Genomic DNA, 22,763 nt, shown 5'->3' with positions numbered 1-22,763 from the left:
AGAGGCTCAGCTATCTCCTCGCATAGGAAAACATTAACTGAGAGGCGGCACTGGCAGGAAATTCACATTTGATCTAAACATTTCGTTTGAAACTGTTCAAGCAAGGCTATAGCCGATCACAGGTTGTCTTTTACAAAAACAAAGACAGAGGGAGACCAAAGAAGAGCGTCATAACCCATAATACAAATCTCAACCTTTTGTGCTTGCTGATTGCCATAGCAGCATCACTTGATCCCGTTTTGGCAGCCGTTTCCAAACAGGCGCATTCTTGGTTGTTATGAAGCGTCAAACTTGCACCGCGATCCAAGAGTAAAGTGACAACGGCACCATGACCTTGAGTAGATGCCACATGTAAGGCAGTGTCACCGCGCGCGTCTTGCAGATCCGGGGAGGCTCTGAAGTCCAACAAAATCTCAACACATTTTAGCTGGTTATTTTTTGTAGCCCACATGAGAGGCGTTCGGTGTTTATTGTCCCTACTGTCAACTTCTGCCCCCAAATTCAGAAGTGTCAGACACGATTTCCTGTGCAAAACAAAAACGAAAGTTATCTATTAAAAGCTGCGATAAGACATATCTAAACATATAAAAAAGTATTGACTAAAAACTTTGTTAAAAGACGACGATGTTTTTGACTTTAGTTAAACATAATTATCAAGTCAAAGTAATTTAAAATTGCAATCTATAACGCGCCGATCAAATTGAAACTTCAACATCAATCTGAATTTCTAAAGACCTTACATTGGTATTCTTTCAAAGGATCTTTACAACCGTGAGCTTGCAAAAAAAAAAAAAACGAAATACATCTGCATTACATAAGGCCAACGAACAAAACTAGCAGTTTAAAAATAGAAGAACCGTAGCCAGGGTAAAACATATTTAAAAAATATTATAAAAAACTTTCACTGGCTATACACAGTTAAAAACTTTCGAGCTTTCGGCTGTCAGGCTACAGCCTTCAATGGAAAATGCTGTAGCCTGACAGCCGAAAGCTCGAAAGTTTTTAACTGTGTATAGCCAGTGAACGTTTTTTATATTTTTTAAAACTAGCAGTGTTATTTTTTTAAGATACAAGAAACTTTTATTTTCAGAAAGCAATTACCTTTGACCCTTTCTTGCTGCACTGTGTAAAGGGGTTCTTCCTTTATCATCTCGCGCATTCAATCTCGACAGGTGTTTTGCCAGTGCTTCAACATGTTTGGATGAGCTTCTTTCTGCTGCAAGGTGAAGAGGAGTCTTGTGGTGCTCGTCTTGGAAAGACATACTATGGCGTTCCTGCTTGGATAACACCAGCTCAAGGATCTGCAAAAAATTGCTTACGCGTGATGAAACTAAAACAAACTAAAAATAGCTGTCAATTTCATCAATCTTTCAATCGTTTAGCGCAGAATAAATGAATTCAAAGAGCGCAGTGGAACGAGCTTTACGCGAATTACGACTAAACAGAAAATTGGCAACGAGGCACTACCTTCCTTTCACAACAGGCAAACTGCTCACAGAACAAGAACGTGAATTGGAATCTTTGACATTCATTGGATACATTTAACCAAACAATTTCCCTTAAATACCTTTATATTCTCTGTTGTGGCAGCGTAGTGTAGGGGTACTCTACCGAACATATCTCCTTTGTTCAAATTATGTGCACCGGACCGCTTGTCCAAAAGCATTCCCAACACGTTCAAATGTTCGTTTTCCACAGCAATATGAACACAGGTTTTCGTAAGAAGATCGGTGGCGTGGATGTCTGCTCCACGGGTATGGAGAAGAAGGGCTGACTCTATGTGACCGGCAGCAACAGCGTTCAAAAATGGAGAACGTCCTTCAATGTCCCGTGCATCTAGTTTGGCTTCCTTCTCCACGAGAAAGTCAATAACTTTCGTCTGGTTGAATAGGGCAGCCCTATGTGTGGTAATCAATTAATCAAGTAATGGATGAAGCGAAACAGTCAGAGAAATCAACGAGATTTCTACCTTTGGCCCATTTTCTTTTTTTTTTTTTTTTGCCATTTTTTTGATAACACTTTAAGAAACTGCTGAAATATGTTGGTCCCTGTTCAGGAGCTAAAATGACAAACGCCTAAGTCGTTGAAACAATGCTGAAAAATGTCTTTAATTGCTAATAGAGCGATTTTCAATTGAGTGTCAAAAGTAATTAGATAATTACTTTGGTTTATGATTACTTCACTCAGTGATTGGTTCAAAGTTCTCGCGCCATTTTTTCAACCAACCAGAAGTGAAACCAAAACCAATCGTGGCTCGCGCGTGCACATTTTCCCGCTCTTTGTGTAGGCTACGTGTAATTACTTCTAGTTCTGATTGGTTTACTGGATTGTCTCAGTCCTTTTTGATTGACCAAAGTAATTACTTTGGTTTTGGTTTTACGACACTCAATTGAAACTCGCTCTAGGCCAGATTAACTTGTTGTATGTCAGTTTAATAATGCCTCCCAAACACAGCACTGGAAATTAGCAACATTATCCAGGCGACTTGCTACGAACTTGAAAAACGTACGGCCGACATTTTTCCAGTGCAATCCGTTTCAATCTTGTCCATTAGTGTCCATCCATGCTTCTCTTTCCTTTTGCAGTATTTCTTTTATGTTGTTCAACAGTTTTAAGTGGTTATTGCAAGGTTTCATTCTCAGGCTACGTTTTGAGCATTTTGGGTGTCATGAAATTAGATCATTTTGCATGGCATTTTGCCCTTTAATTAGTTACAGTGATCAGCGTTATTTGGATTCATTTGTTTATATTCGAAACTTGCTGATAGCTCATCCCAGTTGACCCAATCCTATAGTGCAAAGCCAAAAACTAAACTTGGCTACTGACAAAATTAATAAACTTACTTGTGAAGAGGAGTTTTTGCGTCTCCGTCTTTCGAATTCACATCGGCTCCTCGTTCTATTAACAACTCTGCCATTTCAAGGTTACCTTTAAGAGCTGCCAAATGAAGCGCCGTCCCTGAGCTACATTTTGGAACGTTGACACTAGCTCCATGGTCGAGGCATAATTCGGCAGTTTTCACATCATTATTCCACGCCGCCAAATGCAAGACAGTGTTACTTTGCAAATCTTCTTCCATTAACATTTCCCTCTCGTTGGTATCAACATCTCTGTCGGCAGCTGAAAATAGATTTTCAGCATGTATTATACTTTCACGTCTTGTGATAAACGTACATTTTCATCGGCAAAATTGTCGATCGAGTTAACTCACAGCTCGTCTCGGTGCTGCACCACTAAGGTCTTAACTGGACAAACCGAACAAACGGATGTTTCGTTAATCTGATAAGAATTTTGTTAAGAGGTACGGGATAGAAGGCCTTCGTTTACTTCAGGCAATGACATGAAAATAACTCAGCACTGAATTGGCTTAGGAGAGTCACAATGCATTATGTTATCCTCACAATAAGACATGACGGTGTATCGCCTTTTTCAAGAGCCAGTCGGGGAAACTGAGGGTTTAACTTAAACGCACCTTACACTGCATTACAAACTACAAGGTTTAGAGAGATGATTTTCTTGAGGAAGGAACCGGCCGAGACATTAGCTAAATTAATGGAAAATGACCTGAGAGAAACAAGCTTTAATGAAAATGACCCAAAACAAGCAACATGTTTCATGAAGCCAGTGTTCCCGTGTGTTGGTCGAGTAACATTTGCATCGGTATGACATTTGCTATATTGCTTATCACTCACTGAGTCTTATAATGAATTAAGAATAAATTAGGATCTCACCTCGATTCAAAATCAATCGAGCGACTTCCGAATGAGAGTTATGTATGGCAGAATGGAGTGGTGTCATCTTGTCAGCGGCAATCGCTTTGATGTTCGCTCCATGGTTCAGCAGGATTTGGCAAACGTTTTTGTGGCCTTCACTACTGGCCAAATGAAGTGCTGTCTTTCCAGAGCTATCTTTGGCATCAACAAGAACATCAGGCCGATCCAAAAGAATTTTAACGATCTCTTCGTTTCCTCTTCTGGCAGCAAGGTGCAGAGGCATGCTTCCGTTTTTATCTCTGCGCGTTGGATCTGCCCCGCGGGGTAGCAGTACGTCGACAACGGCGGAAAGGCAATTAAACCTGCAACGGAAGGGTAAGGTTATTAATTTGGCAGTTTTTTAAATAAACGAATGCTTTCTTCACCCTGTGTGTCTACTTTCGTTTAAGTTAATGAACTAAACACTGGCATTCGGAGAGACTTCAAATTAATTTATTCCTTCCTTATGCGTCCAGGCATTCAGTCGTAAGTCAACTCGCTAACTCATTTCACTTAGTCACGAACTCTTCGGCGTGCTACCATAATGATACTTGCTTATTCCGAGAGTAGTTAATTTGTCAGTCTTCGAAAATTGTCGGAGTTCAATAGTTGAAGACGTGCTTGATCAGAAACCTAAAAGCTGGTACCAACTACTACGAAAATCACCGAACCGTAGAACGGGCCGGACTTTTTTTGTATTGCGACCACTCCCACTTTCTTTGATAAATTCCACAAATTCCTAAACACGCCACAAAGATTGAAATGGCCGAGAAAATTACATGATACCGGGGCGACTTTTGCACCGGTGCGAGCTCTCTCCGGTTCCCTCTCTTAGCTCTGAATTTGTTTAAATGATCCCACCAAAATATGTCATGCTGGCGCGACTCACACCGGCGCGAATTCACCCCAGTTGCCGCACCGGAGGGAAAATTTCGTTCCGGCGCGAAATCTTGCAACGGTACCATGTAAACGAGGAACGCAGTGGGCTGGAATAGGTAGCGCATGCGTACTTTCCCTCAGTAAATCAAAAGATGGTTTCTACACCACGCTGGACGTTGGCGAGAGCGCATCAATGCTGAGTGTTCTATAACTGATAACTGCCAGGTTGTTTCTTCGAGCGATAAGCTTGCTCAAGATACCGTTCGTAAAAATATTTAACTGAAAAGAAACCAGTGATAAAGTCGCCTCTACTCGTTATCTTGAATTACGAAGAAAAATAATAATGGCGAACATGTCCAAGCTACATGCGTGACATCTCCTCTTGATAGGTTTGTTTTGCATTATGAAATGAAATGCCTGCAATTCACGTTGTAAAATGATGTACCACTTATCAACATTTTCCATATGAACCTTATGTTTTATAAGAAACGATTTAGAAATACATGAAACAAGAAATATAAGTGACAGAAACCGACGTTTCGGTGCATCTTGCGCCATTAATGATTATCAAGGTTACAAAGATAAAATGCGGTTTGTGAAAAGGCTAAGTTGAAACGAATTGGCATAAAAGAGTGCCAAGCTAATTACATGAATACTTTAGCACAAAGGAAATCCGACTGTACATTCAATGTTGGTTAAGATATTGAATACACAGCATTTCATTAACAAGGCAGTCAAATTTGTTTGTGCATTTCTTGATTACATTGAAGAGATCAGGATCAGATCAGAATGCTGCAGTGTCTGTCAAACGACAACTTAGAGATCTTAGCAGCAAGGGGCAAAAGACCATTCAACCCGTATTTACTAGCCGCAAGATTAAACAAGATCTAAGCTTGCGTGAGCCCAAGCCTAACATAGTAACCCAGCAATGCGTTGTTTATTTATTCAAGTGTGACCTGTGCGATGCAGGTTATGTCGGGTACACAAAGGGCCACCTTCACACGCGCGTTGAGGCACACCGTCAAAAGGCGTCATCTATTTACAGGCATTATTGCAAAGAACATAACACTGCTGTTCCGAACAATTTCTTAGCACGCTTCAATGTAATCAAGAAATGCACGAACAAATTTGACTGCCTTGTTAATGAATTGCTGTGTATTCAATATCTTAAACCAGCATTGAATGTACAGTCGGATTCCCTTCGTGCTAAAGTATTCTATTCATGTAATTAGCTTGGCACTCTTTTATGCTAATTCGTTTCAACTTAGCCTTTTCACAAACCGCATTTTATCTTTGTAACCTTGATAATGGTGCAAGATGCACCGAAACGTCGGTTTCTGTCACTTAACCTTATGTTTGGTCAAGTCATATATTATATTATCGCATTGATAAATATTGTTGCGGTTTTATGCTGCAATACGTGCAGCGAACATTGTGTACCTCGGTCGTTTTGTTTTCTGGACATTTTGTCTTTTGACACAAAGGTACATTTAATTGAAAATGCCACAGAAAGAATAAACATGTTGTAGCGTGAATGAAAAATGGATGTCAAATGAAACATATGCTCCTGTCCCCAAGGTGGCCGTTGTGGAGTTACACCCAGATTGGTTGAGTTGCAGGTAGGGTCATTGCTGTTATGATGTTTCATTAATTCCTTTTGTACATCATCAATTATTTGGACATTTGGCCAAAGAAATATCTTTTCAGGCTGGTGGCAAGCCAACGGTGAATCTCTGAACACCGTGATAGACATGCTTGACAGGACTCGTGCTTAGATCTTTTTAATTCCTGAATCTGCATATTTCTAAAACAGTAAGTACTTGAAAGGGCACAATTATAACACGAAAATCGAAAGAAAGGGCTATTTGAAGAAAAATTGTAATTGCAATAGAAAACAATTCGATCGTCTTTCTGGTGAAAAAGTCACACCGAGCTCCATTACTCGGCCAAGTTCTGAATAAGAAAATTTGGTTTATCAACGGAGTTGATAATGTAAATTGACCACCGTACAGAGATTCTAAAAGCTGACGTTTCGAGCGTTAGCCCTTCTGTACGGTGGCCAAGTCACATTGTCAACTCCGTTGATAAACCAAATTTTTGTATACTACTTCCCCACCGACGCAGCACCACAGTTTCTTTAGAAACTACCCCTTCATTCATATGAATAAGAAATTCGTTTTGTCACGCAACGCCTTGGGTATATAATTTACAAAAGACATGGGCAAATACCAATTCTTTTTTTGCCTCGCTCTGCGGGCAGGATGCTCAAGTTCTAAAAAAAACATAGTTTTCGAAATTCTAGAAGAGTATTCCTCAGGTTCGAGTCAAACAAATTAAACTCTGCCACGAAAAACGCCCCAACTCCACCTACAAAGAGAATTATGCTAATTTTACAATGCGCTTGACAAATACTCAAGTGTTCATTTAAATTTAAAGTGCTACATTGGGCTACAGGATTTTTTAATCACCAATCTCTGTAAACAGTACGCTTCTTGAACAGCAGCCACAGTGACTTCAACAACTAATAAAAGTTACAATAAAAGTGAACAAATGAAAGTCGTCTGTTGCTCATTGTATGAGCGATGTTGTGCAATGAACGAGGAGCGAATGTTTATGCAAGGATTATACATGTTATTACCAAACAAACTGAATGAGTGTTTTCGTAATCTCAGCCAACGTAGTGAACATATAATCTCAGATACAAAGGTACGTTACTAAAAAAATTCACACACCTGGCGGCCAGATGAAGAGGCGTCCAATTGTAGTCGAGAGTTCCTATGTTAACATCTGCTCCGTGATCGAGGAGAGACCCAACGATTCTGCTAAAATTATATCGGGCTGCGACGTGAATCAGGGCGAAGCCTTGCGTCCCCAATTTATCGATCTGGTGCTTGTTTGTTAGGGAAGCAAGTTCTGCTTCGACTAGATCCATTTCATCTTCTCTGATCGCCTCAAAAAGCCGAAGAGCATGAGGTGATATTGGCATGGCGACCTCGCTGGTCTCTTCTCCATAGCCAAACGAAGGACGTGTCTTGGAAGCTGTTGGTAATTGAGGTTCGAAACCAACTAGGGGAATGTCGCATTTTCCGTCAGCATCTTCTCGTCTTAACTTGAACGGATTACAACCAATCTTCCGTCTGTTCCTCTTACTTGTGTCCTCCTCTGAGGTTCCATTCATTTCGTGTCGTTCCTGAGCTTCACCGGTCCTTGTTGTTTCATAACACAGGCTTTTCGCACTAGCGCATTTAGTAGCGGTCACGTTCGTCTTAAAACCATTTACCGCTGACCTTGACCTCGAACCACTCCAGAACTGGGACTGTCTCGGAGAAAGGGTGAGGAAGGTCACACGTCAATTTAGCGAAATAGGGGAGCAACGTAGGGGTCTAAGAAACGTCTATCCCCAACAATCGTGAGTCTATGATCTGTGAGAAAAAAACCCGAGTAAACTTTAATTAAGTAGAACCGAAGACTAATTCAATACCAGAGAATTAAAACTATTTCCTGTAATGCAAGTAAGCGAATTCTCAGTAATGTGGTAAGAGGATTAGCGTATTTCATCACATCCTCCCTCTTTTTGAGAGAAGAAATAAATCGAATCATATAGGGAATATAAGCCAATGAGGCTCTGGGCCCGGTTGTTCGAAAGCCGATTAACTTAAACCAGGATTAGCGAAAACTTTGGTTTAATTTGTTCAATTTCTTTTGGCTATTTTTGGCTTTCAAGAATGACTTCCTCTAATGTAAAATTTTACCAAATATCAGCGTTGTACAACATTTGGGAGTAGAGAAATAAACTCCTTGGTAATTTTTTAATTTTCGAACAACCGGGCCAAATGTTAGTACATTAATAACAATAGATGATGTCAACGATATCTTCGCTGAAAGAACAATATTATGAAACGAACAATTGTTTTGTGAAACTTTTTGTGTTACAATTTTTATTTGCTCGTGTAGACAAGGAAATTTGGCCAATTTTTATGTAACATGTATTTGCTAAAAAACAGGTGTGTTAGCTTTTATGTGAGAAATAAAAGTTGTCAAATACGAAAAATTGCTGGTGAAGCCAACTCGTCGTCACATAAAATGTCACGATTGTGGCAAATTCCTGCCTTTTTTTGGAGAACTGTGACCACCATGCAACCTCGCCTTTTTTCATCAAAAATTTTTTGTCGTGCTATGTCGGCACGATCAAATGTATTTGCCACATAAAAATTGCTCGTGTAGACCGATCTGTAATGTAGAAACGCGTTATTGCTCTATGCAAAGATTATCAAGAAGTTATCGTTTTGTCCTCGTATAGTTCTTCGTTCGAAGTGTTATACTATATTTACAAGCGCGTCCATGTTTGAAAGCCTAGGTAATTGATGAGGAATAAAGTCACTCAAGCAAACAGGCGACTTGCAGACACATTGCTTAGACTTTGTGAGGAAGGCAGTTCTTGGGGGAAACGGCTGCTGCTTTTTGGTGTCAGGCGTTCAAGGTGTACGGGCATCGAGGTCGAAAGCTCTATATTGGTGATGTGTGGCACGGGCGCGGAGACTTGAAGCATATCATTATCGGGCGCTACCATCTGAAAGACGTCAACGGTAACGAAGAGTACACAAAAGGCAAAGTTCCAGTGAACGTGCAATGCTCTTCGACAGCGGGGAATAGGTTTAATCGGCGCACTCGCTGCAGGTCATTGTTTTACCTTTTGGAAAACCCTCAATTTGGCTAACCCTAGGCCTAAGGTTGGATTTTAGGCCTAGGGTTAGCCAAATTGAGGGATTTGGGTTACTTTCAAAAAGGTAAAACAATGACCTGCAACGAGTGACCTGTGGTTTAGACCCGCCATTAATATCACCGGCTTCCTACGTTTTAATTGAGTAGTAATTTTATATGACACCACGATGACATATGTATACCGCGTTCATATATAATTGACCCTGTGATTAAAAATTGTCTCGAAGATAGACAACATTTGCTGTGTGCTTTATACAGGGGCACCCAACGAGAATATAGTTGAAAACCATTAAACATAGCATCGTTAAACGTATTTTAGTATTTAAACGGTAGATATAGGCATATTTTTATCCCCTAAATTTTTTTCATCTGTTCGGATTTCCTAGCTGAAAGTCCAGTGATCCGAAAATTATAGGTATCAAAACTTACCTTTTCGAAAATTTCAGCCAGAAAAAAGGCTCCCGAAAATTCTAGGTGACCTTTTTAGGGTAAAAATCCGTTAAAAATGGGCAATTATACCGTTATTTAGATGTTCGAAAATCCTAGGAGAGGCAGGCAAGCAAGAAATTTTACAACAAATGTTCCGAAAATTCTAGATCTCAAATCGTCTTCCGAACAGTTATTTTCCGAAAATTGACGTTGGGTTCCCCTGTTTATATTCCTTTCCTTACTGAAAGTCAAACGCAAGGATTAAAATTGAAACAAACCCACGGATCCGGGAACATAGCGCTTCCCTTCCTGAGCTCACAAAGTTTGGATGGTTGATATTATCCTGAATATTATGGTACTCACAGAGACAAGCCAAGCGAAGTCGAACCATGACGAGAGGGCCTGACCTACGAATCTGGCTCGATTTTCTAAGTTCGATTAGCTGAAGGAGTTTTTTTACAAAGGCACTACCAGTCTCAGACAGTTAAGAGAATTTTAATATTTTATATTCCACACAAGAGAGTGACTCGCGAGACAGCCATAACTGCAAAGCGTCTACGACGGATCTGCGCGAGCAACCGTGACAAGATTCCGACCTCAGTTCAACGAATGGCCGCCTACACCCGGACCTGTATTAATAATCTATAATTCCACTCCGAGTGTTATAGTGGAGCACTGTCACCTGAATGATCATCTCGTTTAATGGGCCAGGGGCCCGTTTCTCGAAACTCCCGAAGCCTTTTTGGGTGGAATAATTTTCTCTGTGTTTTATGAACGGAGAGGTTTCAAAGTTCACGGTAATTTTGCTTAAACACCACCTTATGAAAACATGCGGAAGGGGGTTTCGAAAATGGCTTTTCGGCCCCGAAAATTTATCGGGACTTTCGAGAAACTTAATAATAATAATGTCTGATCTGCTAATCGCCTTTTCTTGCAGTCGGAGACTGAATTGCTGAGGGCGCCGCTCAACGAGGTCGGTGGACTAAAAAAGCTGTGCTGCCGGCTAGACGCTCGACCCCTGACCAAGACCCATGTATGACGTCGGAGCATAGTACCATAGCCAGAGAAATCATTTATTATTCTTTGCTAAAGGCACGCATTCTATTGATTATGTGACGTTTGCATCAAAATGCCGCCATACTAATCCTACGAACGCCCGCTTGGGAGGTAATCGTGGCGTCAAATCAAGAACACAACATCGCGAGGGAATACATATTGGGAGTCAATTTCCCCCGGGCGAAGAGGGAGGGTGAGTCCGGGGCTCGTTAGCGGTAACGCATCTCATGTTACGACACTTCCGCGCCAAAAATAGCATTTACGGCTTCGTGCGCATCGCTGCGTTTAGCGGGAATTAGGAGGTTTCTTGTCATCCTCTGGTAACCTCGAAGTAACCTAAATATGTCCCAAACGTTAGAACTCTTTTGTAAATAGAAAAGGAGTATTTTTTTGATGACCACTTCACATAAATTAAAATTGAAAACGACTATCTTTATGGAATCTATAATTAATCTGATAAGACCTTAGGCCCCGGCCGGCCGCACTTATCCGGAATCATGTTTGTATCCGCAATTTTCTTTTTCTGATACGGGTTGCGTCCACACGAATCCGGCGAATTCGGTAGCCGAATCCGGAAATTTTAAAATACAATCTCTAGAGTGGAATTTTTTTTAATACGCTGTGAATTCGGATACGTTTTGATGGTCGCATCCGCAAACTTTTGAATACGCTGACGTAACACTAACGGTTGCAGTCTTTCCCGGGTGAGATAAATCAACATGGCGTATCGACCTTGGACCTTGAAAGATAATCTCGTTCATCTCGTCAACGAAGCATAGAAAATAGCGCCAGCATACGATTTTGCGCATGCTCAACAAGCAAAATCTTTGTCAAAAGCACTGGGCGCTAGCTAGAGTGCACCCGGATACGAGTGGGCAGTGAAAACGATTCGTAAACGATAGGAATAGGCTACATGTGGACGCGGATATTTTTCTCTTCGCAAAGTAGCGAACATGTCAAGACACATCCCTAGAAGCGAGGGCGGCATCCACTTGTCACTGAAATGTCAACGTTTAGTCACTATTACTGTGTTGCCCCGGATGGCGAACGCACAGAAAATTTGTGTTCTCCTTTCGAACGAGCTTAAGTGTGCAGAACAGCGGATTAACTCAGAAATTTTCAACAGATCCGTTTAGTTACAGAAAGCTCAATGACCTGCTGTCATTGATAATTTTTTTTCCCCGAAACTGCATCAAAGATGAAGAAATCTCTTGGGCGGCGAAGCGAAGCGAGCGAAGGAAAACGCAATGCAAAGAAACGAGATACGTGCTGCAACCCGCGCAAGCTAAGAAAAGACGAAAGAGATTTTGGTGCAAACTGCGATGAGCCTCAACAGCTGATGGATTTGGAACCCAAGGCCTCCAAAGCTACAAGGGAACGATCATTCATCGAGAATTATGCCGACGAGATTACAGAGGTCCCAACCCCCGTGTCACTTAATACGCTAAAGCTCTTTGAAGTTATAAGGGAAGATGAAGTGGATCTGGTCGAAGACGAGCTTGCGTGTCTAATAGACAAGCGTCAAATCGACAAACTTGGCGATCATGGATTTGCACTGATTCATGTCGCAGCACGATATAATTATATCAGAATAGTTGACTCTCTTTTAGACCACGGGGCAGACATCAACATTGGGACACTCGATTGTCGTTGGACCCCTCTTCACCTCGCTGCAAGGTGAGTTGTAATTTTTAAGCCCGTGTGTATAGACTTGACTTAATCAACTTGCAAGAATCTGTAACAGACTGCATTGGTGACACAGGCATTTAGGCATCTAATGAAAACTGAACGCGTCATTTGCAAAATCAGCGGAGGAATCCCTTTTTGTTGGCTTTGCCGTTTTAAAGATATCAAGTTGTTTATAAAACGAGCAACAGCTTTACGGTTTATGCTATGCCAAATTAGAGATTGCGTCGTAATGATAGGTTCGATTGAAAAATTATCTCGATTATTAATATTCGTGGATTTTTTTATTTTTTATTTGCTCTTAGTTACAAGGATATGAAAAACGTGCAAGCCGTTATGTACACTGTGTAAAACGGTTATTATTGCTGTTGCTATAATTAAAATGACACAAGAACTTACCAAAATAAACAACAAATTTTGAAGCTGCTCTTAAGTTTAATTTCCAAGCGCTAGAATAATCATTCTTGAGAAAGAAGTGAACTGATTAAACGACTGTTTTGCCAGTAATCCACTGCCCTTCTCTTTTTTTTTTCTTTTTTCAAGTATATAACTCCGACTTGGATTTGTTTTAATTGGACTTATTACATTGGATTACGGCCACGGAGGGTACAAAACACAGGTCACAGGTCATTGTTTTCCCAATACATAAAGAATCCTAAACGTTCATTAAAGCAAACCTTATGGGCCTAATTAGACCTAAACAAGAGTTTTTAGGCCTAATGCTAGCATCGGTAAACGGTTAGGGTTGTTACTGTATTGGGAAAACAGAGACCTGTGACTTGTGACCTGTGATCTTTGACTTGTTTTGTACCTGCCCTCATTGTCATCACGCTACAAGAGAATCTAAACACTCGACTATAATTAATGTCTTATAATTGTTGGGTGCAGAGATTAGAGTGCTCGCGTCCCCATCAGTCTCGAAACTTTTCGAGTTTTCTCATTCCGGTCATTTCCACAATCATTTTGCTTTTAATTATTATGAAAACATATTAAACGGCCAGCTTTTAAAAACAATTGTTTCACAAATGGCTTTTCGGATTCGAAAAAGTTATTGGGACTTTCAAAACCTGAGGCTCGATAACCCACAGGTGCCCCAAGCTCAATGGGAGCATGGCCACCAATTTGAGTCAAATATTCCTGGATATAATTCTCCCACGGTCACAATTCCACATCAGAATCAATTGACAAAGATTGAACTTTCATCTCAACCCACCATCAACGTAATAGCAGTCCTGCGAGCGACCTCAGGTGGTGATACTGCGAGGAAACAGCTTTCGAAAGATGCGCTTTATCATAAAAGTGGCCACGGCTTCGACCGTTGATAACAAAGTGAGCCTTACCGGGGTAGCAGACCTTACAGAAGCGTTGAAAGATGCGAGAATGAAAGCCAAACTGAGGAGACTGAACTAAGTTCTTCTCAGTAGATGTAAGTCGTGGTAATTTTGCGCATTCATGCCGCTTTTATTGGTCAATCGGACCTTCTACGTAAAAGGCTGTTCGAGGTCGTAACTGTGATAAAGCGCATCTTTCGAAAGCTATTACCTTGCAATATCACCACCTGAGGTCGCTCGCAGCTGCAGGACTGCGTTGATGGTGGGTTGAGATGAAAGTTCAATCTTTGTCAATTGATTCTGATGTGGAATTGTGACCATGGGAACAGTTGATCCAGGAATATATGACTCATATTGCTGGCTCCTGAGAATTTAGTCTCCTGCCTTGGGATTTTAATATACCGCGTTGTCAACCGAGAATTGAGAAATGGCTAAAATCGCGTCGATGGTCGGATCTGGAAAATAACCACATTGGAAGGAAGCTACCAACAATGGCAATAAGGTTAACCCTTTTAATTGAGGATTTTTTCATATAATTACCTTCTCAAGCTTTTTGTCGCGATTCCCATACAAATCCTTATATTTTTGTCGGTCATGCTCACACCGAGCTTGGGGCGACTGTGGATACCCGAACGCGGTGTCGTTTGTTGACTGGCTCTTCGGGCATTCCCTCTTGAAGACGCTCTCCGGTTGCTTTGGTTCCGCCACTAAAAAAAATAAAATAAAAGTCAGGAAATACAGAATTAAAAATATATTCCATCTCCTTTACTTCAACTGCGACAGTGAAGAAACTGCAACATTCTAACAATTTCAGTTTTGGCAATGAAGCAAGGTAATTGTCTCCTGAATCTAGTTTCATGGTTTATAGCTTCCACGAGAATAATCTCCTACAGCTCAGTAGCACATCTGAACTCATGTTTGGAAGGTCCGAAAGGAGTTAGAATGGCTCGTGCTCTGGGGCTAAGATCAAGCAGTCCAAAACTGATCTAGCGGTGATAACAAAACAACCGCCTTTCCCACGAGTTATTCACTGCTGTGTACCGTATAGTAGAACCGCTCTACCGCGCCCAAACCCCTCAGAATCCACATTTCAGTCATGATTCTCTCGAACGAAGAGCTGTAGAATTACTTTTATCAACTTAATAAATATTTCCGAATTTTTGTGTTTCAAACACCCACCAGTTTCTGTAGAACCTAATGTCATTAGCTATTCACGTTGGCAAGGGTCCAGGTGGTGCGATTTAATTACGGACTCAGTTTAATCTACCTGATGTTTGCACCTTGTTGATCTTAACGAAAATTAAACTGATTTTGATTGCAATCAGTACCAGCAACAATTTTACTGCTTTCTTTAGGTACAATGGCCTCTCCACGGTTGTTGACGTTCTCTTGCCTCGAGGTGCCGATCCAAATCTGCAAGGGGAAAATGGAAGTTTGCCACTGCATCTTGCAGCCCGGAGAGGAAACGAAGAGATTGTTAAAGTTCTCTTATATCAGCCTATGGTTCACGTTGATGCTAAAGATGACTCTGGTAAAACGGCGTTGCATCTGGCCTGCAGTGAAGGCCACACAAAGGTCTGCCAAATCCTGCTGACTTATGGGGCTGACATCAAAGCGATTTCTGAGGACAAGATGACTCCCCTTCATTGTGCTATTCAAAATTGTCATTCAGAAGTCGCGAGAATGATCTTGGATCAAGGTGGGCTATTATTCATCTTACAAAATACAATGTTTATCTGCCTATGTTAAGCTATTCAACGCTTTCCATTGGTATGCCTTGAAGTAACTGAAGGAAAGCTTGACGTACTTTCTTCATATACACCCTAGCTTTCATGAAAACTGATAGCAGAAGTAACTAGAGCGACTTAACGAGCTAGGTGTTGCTAACTGTTGCAGAACTTACACTTATGCGGTGGTAGATCATGATAAGGCCTGCTTTCTGGATGGTTGTAATTTTAAATTCTATTGCATCGCATACAGCTAATGTCGCGACACACGCCTTGTGTCATGTTTTCCATGTTCCCGCTGTTTTCGCTGAATTTTCCACTGCTGTTGTACCAGCTATACTACTATGATTAAATAAATTAAATTCTGATCTTTGTTTCAAGGGAACAGGTACTGGCTAATCGGTCGGTATAAAATGCAAACTACAGACTGTAGACTGCAGACTGCAGACTGGGTCTAAAATGCAGACTACAGTACAAAATAGGCCTAGGCCTCAGTCTGCATTTTAGACCCAGTCCGCAGTCTCCAGTCCGCAGTCTGCATTTTATACTAACCGACTGGCTAATTTGGAGGTTCACACCTTCGTGGGATCGAAACGAAGACAATGGAATTGACATAATTGTGTGCTTTTCAAAAGATTTTGAAAAATAGACTTTGGAAAAACTTCATGGCATAACGGTATGATTTTCACAGGTTTTTCTCCGTTTCTTTAGTTGTTTTGATTCTCGTTAACAATTTTTTTCTTCGCACCAGTAGTCTGTTCATGCGTTCCTGTCATGGACAGCGACGAGGAGCTCTTTCTTGCGCAAAATTACGAATTGAGCATTATTACACAAACAACAGTTCGCCTCAACTCTGTTTCGTTCAGCTGTTCGAGAAATATTTGTCCAGGTGTCCCTAGTCTGGAGTGGCGAAAGACGTGTTCTTCTTGACTCCTGAACGTGGATTAAAGTATTTTGATGATGGTAAGTTAAAAAAAAGCAAATTTTGTTCGTTAGGTTGTAAAAATGGTCTAATAATATTTTTTGCACATTTTGCAGTTTGGTATAGAAATTGTCCAGTGGGTTAAGCAAGGACGCTGGAATCGAGGGTCAATTTGCAAACCACAGCCTCCGTGCAACGATAGCAACCAGAGGACTGCAGAAAGGAATTCCACACAATTTTGCAAGAGAAAATTGAAATTTGTCATGAAGTGCACCGGGCGTAGAGATGTTAGGTCTTTGCAATAATATCAACGCTCTGAATTTAGCTTGAATTTGGACGTGCTGCTTTTAGTCAATATATTTTCATAATTTTAAACACTTTAAATTGTAACACGTCGTTATAGAAATAATCAGAATTTCATTTTTTGCTGCAGAGAAAGCTGTCAATGAAAATTCACTCGCCTTATTTGTTTTTGGGTTGTTTCTACAAAATCCCTCATTGGGTGGAGGGATTTATCAGTATAAATCCCGCGGTGGAGAGATTTATCTGTATAAATCCTTTTCAATTTAATTCATCAGCCCCGCTCTTCCCTGCCACTTTATCAAACCCTCCCCAGACTTTCAGTCAATATTTATTAGGTGTGTAGTAATGACAAACAAAAATGCGCCAACCATTAAATAATTGAAATTACTTCCTTCGGAGACTTCAGATACAGGTGCATGGTGAACAGATGACTTCGTTACGTCTGTGGTTATTTTACTCTACTTACAGGGCCGTAACCAGAAAAAAATTATCACTGAGGCAATGTCCATGGTTAAATTCTCGTCGTATGTATTTTAGGTGTTTATGATGAGTACATTTTAAACACAACATTGTAATCACGATCACGTGACTGAGGCAAGTGCCTCGGTTTACCTCATACTGGCAACGGGCCCTAGCTTAAGAGTCAACTTGTAAGGCTCCTTCTGAATTAACGAAAAAATTAATAAGCTATTTTCGAGTAGTGTCCGATTAGGAAGAAAATCGAAGGCATTCAAACCAAACGAAAAACATTCTTATCATTAATTTTGCTTTACACAAGGGCACCCAACAGCCAAATTAAGCCAAAAGCCTTTGAAAGGCATTTCTAGGCTCCTTGTAACGTATAAAGACTGTCTAAAGAGATGCTTTGATAACCTAGAAGAATTTGATCTGTTCGGATACTTCAGCTGAAAATTGAAGTGCCCGAAACGTTCGGGAATGATATGTTCATTTCAGAAATTACTAGCTGAACGTTTCGTCCTTAGGACTCCCCAGCGAACCATTTGCGCATCCTAAACTGCTAGGTGACTTTTTAAAGTGCCAAAAATTGCAAAAATATCCCTTGCGAAAACGTATAGTAACGGACTACGTTTCCGTGGTTGCGAATCTTTTAGGTGATGTTTTAGTAAAGAAATCTGTAGCAACGTAAAACCGAAATTCTTAGGACAGTTTAACTCTCCCAACACTGACATAATTCACCGAAGATTATCGTTGGCTACCCCTGATTACATTGGTGAAAATTGTACTTTTAAACAAGGACGACTTTGCATTCCATTTCAACTGTGGGCCATGGAACGACTTTTTGCACGAAATTTATCTTTAATTTGTAATCAGATAGACTTAATATATGCTCTAAACAAGAGCTGTCCAACGGAATGAACTGCAAAGGATTGAATTGAGCAAAACAAAGGCAATATTTTGGTAGATTACAGCTCACATAACCGTCAACAAAGCAGCCAGGTGGAACGGCAATCAAACACGGTTTCACTCAGTATTCCGACTTAAAATGAATGCAACTTAGAAAGTTACGATCAAGATACGACGACTCGACACTCCTGCCCAGTGTCTTCCTCAGGGGTGATTTAAAGTTTCGAGCTAACAGAGATTTAATATATTTTTTAGCTAACAGAGACGATCATACCAATAAAGAGGAACTTTTAAGGAAAGAAGATTTGCAGAGTAACACAGTGTTGCATTTGGCCGCATGGAATAATGACGTTAAGACTGCTGAACTGTGTCTTAACAATGGCGCTGATGTCAACGCTATCAAACATAACTCAGTAACAGCACTTCATTTGGCAGCCACCAAAGGAAATCTTGGGGTGGCACATTTGTTGATATCACGAGGGGCCATTGTGCACATGAAAGACGGCGAATCCAAAACACCTCTTCACAGGTATGTGGATAAAAAAATGTAGTATAATAGTAAAGTTGAACGTGGTTGGCCACCATGAAGATTGATAACATTTAACGCAAAAATGAAACGAATCTTCAGAGACCACCCAAGTGTCCATCAAGGGTCCGAAAAAGGACACTGGGAGCCATTGTCCGGTGGCATTGTCCAAAAGTCCGAGATACCATTGTAGTTACCAAATCGTCTTTTAGTTATCAGTGGCAAATAATTGATATGAAGCTTGAGCACGAAAAGGGCACTTTGAGTCATCTTTAGCCTCCCAAGCAGACGTTATTAGGGCTTCGTTCCTCCCCTACGAACGTCTACTTTAGAAGAAAAACCACTTCCGTTCACCGGCCAGTTTGCCCTCTTTTTGAATCAACCAATTTCAGTCAGCGTTGACTAATCACATGCTGCGAAAGAATGCCAAGCAAAACACGAGTTTATCGTAAACTGGAAAACGACCTCTGATTGGTCCGTAATCTACGAACGGAAGCGGTTTTTCGTTTCAGCAGAAGTTCGTGGGAGACGAACGCCTGACGAAGTCCTAAGAACGTCTGTCATCTTATCATGATAAGTCAAATTGTTTATTACTCATTCGTTAATTGTGTGATGGTATCTTCCTGTCCAATGAAGGGGTTACTTTAGAGTCTGTAGTAGGGGCTGCCTCGCTGGGGAGTAAAACAAGAAATTTGGTTTTTACAGGAACCCATGACCCGGAGCCTACAACTCCACTGTGTTCGTGTAACGGCGTTTTCACAGACCGATTTATTTTTAGATTGAATTTCCCGCGAATGAGACTCCCACAGGAACCCGATGACCAATTACAAGAAATTAAGCTGACGTCATAGGGTCACCGAACCGGAACTGCCTTTGTTTTTTGACCTAATTCGCGGGAAGGGCTAGTCTAAAAATAAACCTACTTGTGAAAACGCCGTTTCACAGACGCTGTATGGTAACCGTTTTTATCAATGAAAATTGATAAAGATAAATTGGCCACTCTAAGAAAGATTTTCAAGCTTACTTTCGAGCGTTAACCATCCGTAAGAGCGAAATCTCTCTTACGATGTATGTTAATTTAATTTTTGAGCAGTTTTCAGATGACTGTCCAGAGTAATTATACACTATTGCAATTGCTACGCTTAGTGATTGGTTTAAAATCTCGCTCCAGCTTATCAACCAATGAAAAGGAAAACCAAAACCAACTGCGACTCCCACGAGCCATTTTTCCCGCGCTTTGAGCAAGTAACATGGAATTTGCTACGAATTTAGATTGGATCATTGCTCTATTTGCACCTGCTGTGATTGGTCGAGGTATTTACAAATGTTCGTGTTTTTGCTGTCTAGTCAATCTATTGATCTGTGATTGTCCTTAGGGCTGCGCTGTTAAACCAAACCAAATTTATTGAATTTCTCTTGGAGAGGGAAGCTAAACTGGAAGTTCGAGACAGCGACGGCCGTTCTCCGTTCTTGAACGCTGTTGCTTCTGGTCACGTGGAATCTGCCAGATTTCTGCTCAACCGAGGAGCTGACATCAATGCCACCGATTTGCTCATGAAAACGTGCGTTCACATCGCGGTAGAAAACGAGCATTTGGTTGTGTTGGGCATGCTTTTAGAGAGTCCCTCGGGTGTGAGCAATTTACAGGAAAGTGATATCCTAGACAGAGTTCCCCTGCACTACGCTGCAACAACACAAGATATTAAGGTATTTTGATGAATCGGGTTTCTTGGTCGCTGTGGGTATGTTAATGAACAATTATATTAGACCTTACGTTCCCCTCATACTTTTCGCTTTTACGCTAAGGATCTCTAAAGATACGTAGACGAATGGCAATTCTTTTCTCTCTGTTCTCAGCAAGTTTGTAGCCTGCAAAAGTGCACTCTGTGCTCATTCGCGGATGTTCGTCATCCAGCTTCTGCGTGGCTCCAAGCCATCTGCCAGCTGGAACGCGTGCATGCATGGTGGTGTTAGCAAGTTTCAGCTAACTAGAATGTCTCGTGACATGGTCCAAGATATTCAGTTTTCTGTCGTATGCAATTTGAATCAGGGGCTTCTATGCTCCTGCTAAGAGTTCCACATGCTCTTTCACTGAATGCTATGAACGCCTGTCCTTCCAAGAGATACAAAGTAATCTTATTTGGTCGTTGTAAATAAAAAAGGATTGCTTTTTAATCTTAGTTATGCTTAGTCATGATAAGGAACTGACATTTCAATCGCATGTTGATAAGTTATGTAAGAAACCATCCCAACGCACTGCAATTTTAAAAAAGATTAGACATTGCCTGGAAATAAAGCATACAGTTCTCTTTTATAATGCTACTATTAGACCAGTGATGGATTACGTAAGTGCTATCTGGTCAAACTGTGATAAACATTGTCTAGATCGAGTTTAAAGCTACAAAAGATAGCTGCAGCAAGAATCATCATTGGTGCTTATAGTTATGCACCCTCTGTTCAGTTATTTAACACACTTAAATGGATACCTTTCTTTGAGAATGCTAAACTAATAAACCAAGTGTTGTATCATACAGCACAGGCGCTTGCAAGGTCGGGTGCATAGTTATCTTACAAGCTTATTAGTACTTACCAGTGAGACTCATTCACGGCAACCTAGGTATGCTAAACTTAACATTGCCTGTCCTCGACTGAAACGAAATACAGAAGGTGGAAAAACATTTACTGTGACTGCTTGCCAGGAATGGAATAAGCTACCTCTTCAAATGAGAAAAGCAGAGACTCTCAAGACTTTTAAAAATTCTCTTTGGAACAGGATTTTTAAAGATCAGCAATTTTTAAATCATTTTTCATTCTAAATATTGTGCTGCATGCTCATAATTGTTTCATAGTTTTGTAGATTTTTAATAACAATAATTATTAATTATTTTAATCTTGTTTATTACTATTTATATGCCATTTCGTGTTACCGTGCAATTTTAAAATCATTTTTCATTATAAATATTGTGCCGCATGCTTGTAATTGTTTCATTCTGATTTCAAAATCGCGGACTTCTGTTCGAAACATTTTGTCTTTTCAAGCCTCTGCTGCCAAAAAAAAAAAAAACACCGGTTCGTTAGACTACAAACTCCGCCGACAAAAAACGCTTGCCGAATCCGGGATTAGAACCAGGGACACATACCTGGAAAGTGAGTTTTCTGTAATCAGTAGATTGATAAGGTGTAACCAATCTCGCCTCCTCAGGAAGATTTCCAGTTGTCCATTGTGTAAAGTAACATGCAATTATCAGACAATAACTGATTTAGTAATATCAATCTATGTTCGTAAAAATGATAACCACTCGAGTAATTGAGTGGGTGTTTAATTAACTTGTGTAGATGTACATTCTAGAACTTTTGTTAACCAAGCAGAGGCGCTGCTATCAAACTATAATTGCTTCGCAGATTTTAGAGCTGGTGTTATCCAAACAGATACGCCATGGTGTTTCTTTCCAAGATGAGCATCATAAGACACCCCTTCATATCGCAGCAGAAATGGGCTCATCCAAGCATGTTGAATCACTGGCAAAACACACGAATAAACTGAACTCTCGGGACGAGAAAGGAAGAACGCCTTTGCACGGTGCTGCAAGAAAAGGGCAAAGGTGACCATGTTGATATTATTTCTGTTTTCTTATTGATTTGCAGCAAACGTTCGAATGAGTCTTTTTCCTCTGGAAACGTTGTAAAGTTTCCCTGAAGGATGTTAATTTTGTCACAATACAGACTGCACCACCTTTACTACTGAACTCAGTTAATTCGTGCACATCCGCCGTTAGAATTCCCAATCTTGCATGAAAAGCGGTCAACAAGTAAGCAACCTCCTCTTCCATCCCGTAACAAACTCGGTAACAAGGAGGGATGTTCCTGAAATTATTTCATTTCAATTTGCACAGGAAATCTTGTCTTACACTTCTTACTTTGGGAGCCGACGTCAATAGTAGAGACAATAATCATCGAACGCCTCTAATGCTGGCAGCCAATAACAACCAGTTCAAATGTGTCGAGGTTTTGCTGGAATTCAAGGCATCTCCTAACCTGCAAGATACTCACGGCAACTCCGCTTTA

General features: G+C 40.7%; 2 protein-coding genes across 3 annotated transcripts in view; one reads left to right on the top strand and one right to left on the bottom strand.

The window, feature by feature from the left end:
• The window catches only part of LOC138052793 (transient receptor potential cation channel subfamily A member 1-like), a 19,882-nt gene extending 11,670 nt beyond the window's left edge, over positions 1-8,212 (bottom strand). Inside the window, exons 1-6 of the mRNA XM_068899372.1 lie at positions 7,364-8,212; positions 3,732-4,075; positions 2,844-3,120; positions 1,568-1,898; positions 1,102-1,301; positions 195-524 (exon numbers count right to left, since the gene is read on the bottom strand). Coding sequence (XP_068755473.1) covers positions 195-524; positions 1,102-1,301; positions 1,568-1,898; positions 2,844-3,120; positions 3,732-4,075; positions 7,364-7,809 — 1,928 coding nt within the window. The 5' untranslated portion in view covers positions 7,810-8,212. The remainder of the gene's footprint in view (positions 1-194; positions 525-1,101; positions 1,302-1,567; positions 1,899-2,843; positions 3,121-3,731; positions 4,076-7,363) is intronic.
• The window catches only part of LOC138052792 (transient receptor potential cation channel subfamily A member 1-like), a 23,325-nt gene continuing 5,983 nt past the window's right edge, over positions 5,422-22,763 (top strand). Inside the window, exons 1-7 of one of the 2 annotated variants that reach the window (XM_068899370.1) lie at positions 5,422-6,250; positions 6,339-6,443; positions 15,211-15,554; positions 18,428-18,701; positions 20,075-20,405; positions 22,101-22,300; positions 22,592-22,763. The exon at positions 22,592-22,763 is cut by the window's right edge and continues 158 nt beyond it. In XM_068899370.1, the coding sequence (XP_068755471.1) occupies positions 15,356-15,554; positions 18,428-18,701; positions 20,075-20,405; positions 22,101-22,300; positions 22,592-22,763 (1,176 nt within the window). In that variant the 5' untranslated portion in view covers positions 5,422-6,250; positions 6,339-6,443; positions 15,211-15,355. Of the gene's footprint in view, positions 6,251-6,338; positions 6,444-11,584; positions 12,516-15,210; positions 15,555-18,427; positions 18,702-20,074; positions 20,406-22,100; positions 22,301-22,591 lie in introns of those variants that run through there. The other variant, XM_068899369.1, reaches the window with a different exon arrangement.

The sequence above is a fragment of the Montipora capricornis genome, chromosome 6 (assembly GCF_036669925.1).
Source record: "Montipora capricornis isolate CH-2021 chromosome 6, ASM3666992v2, whole genome shotgun sequence".
NCBI lineage: Eukaryota > Metazoa > Cnidaria > Anthozoa > Scleractinia > Acroporidae > Montipora > Montipora capricornis.
Note: the sequence above shows the minus strand (reverse complement) of the source record. Positions and strands in the feature narration are given on the sequence as shown.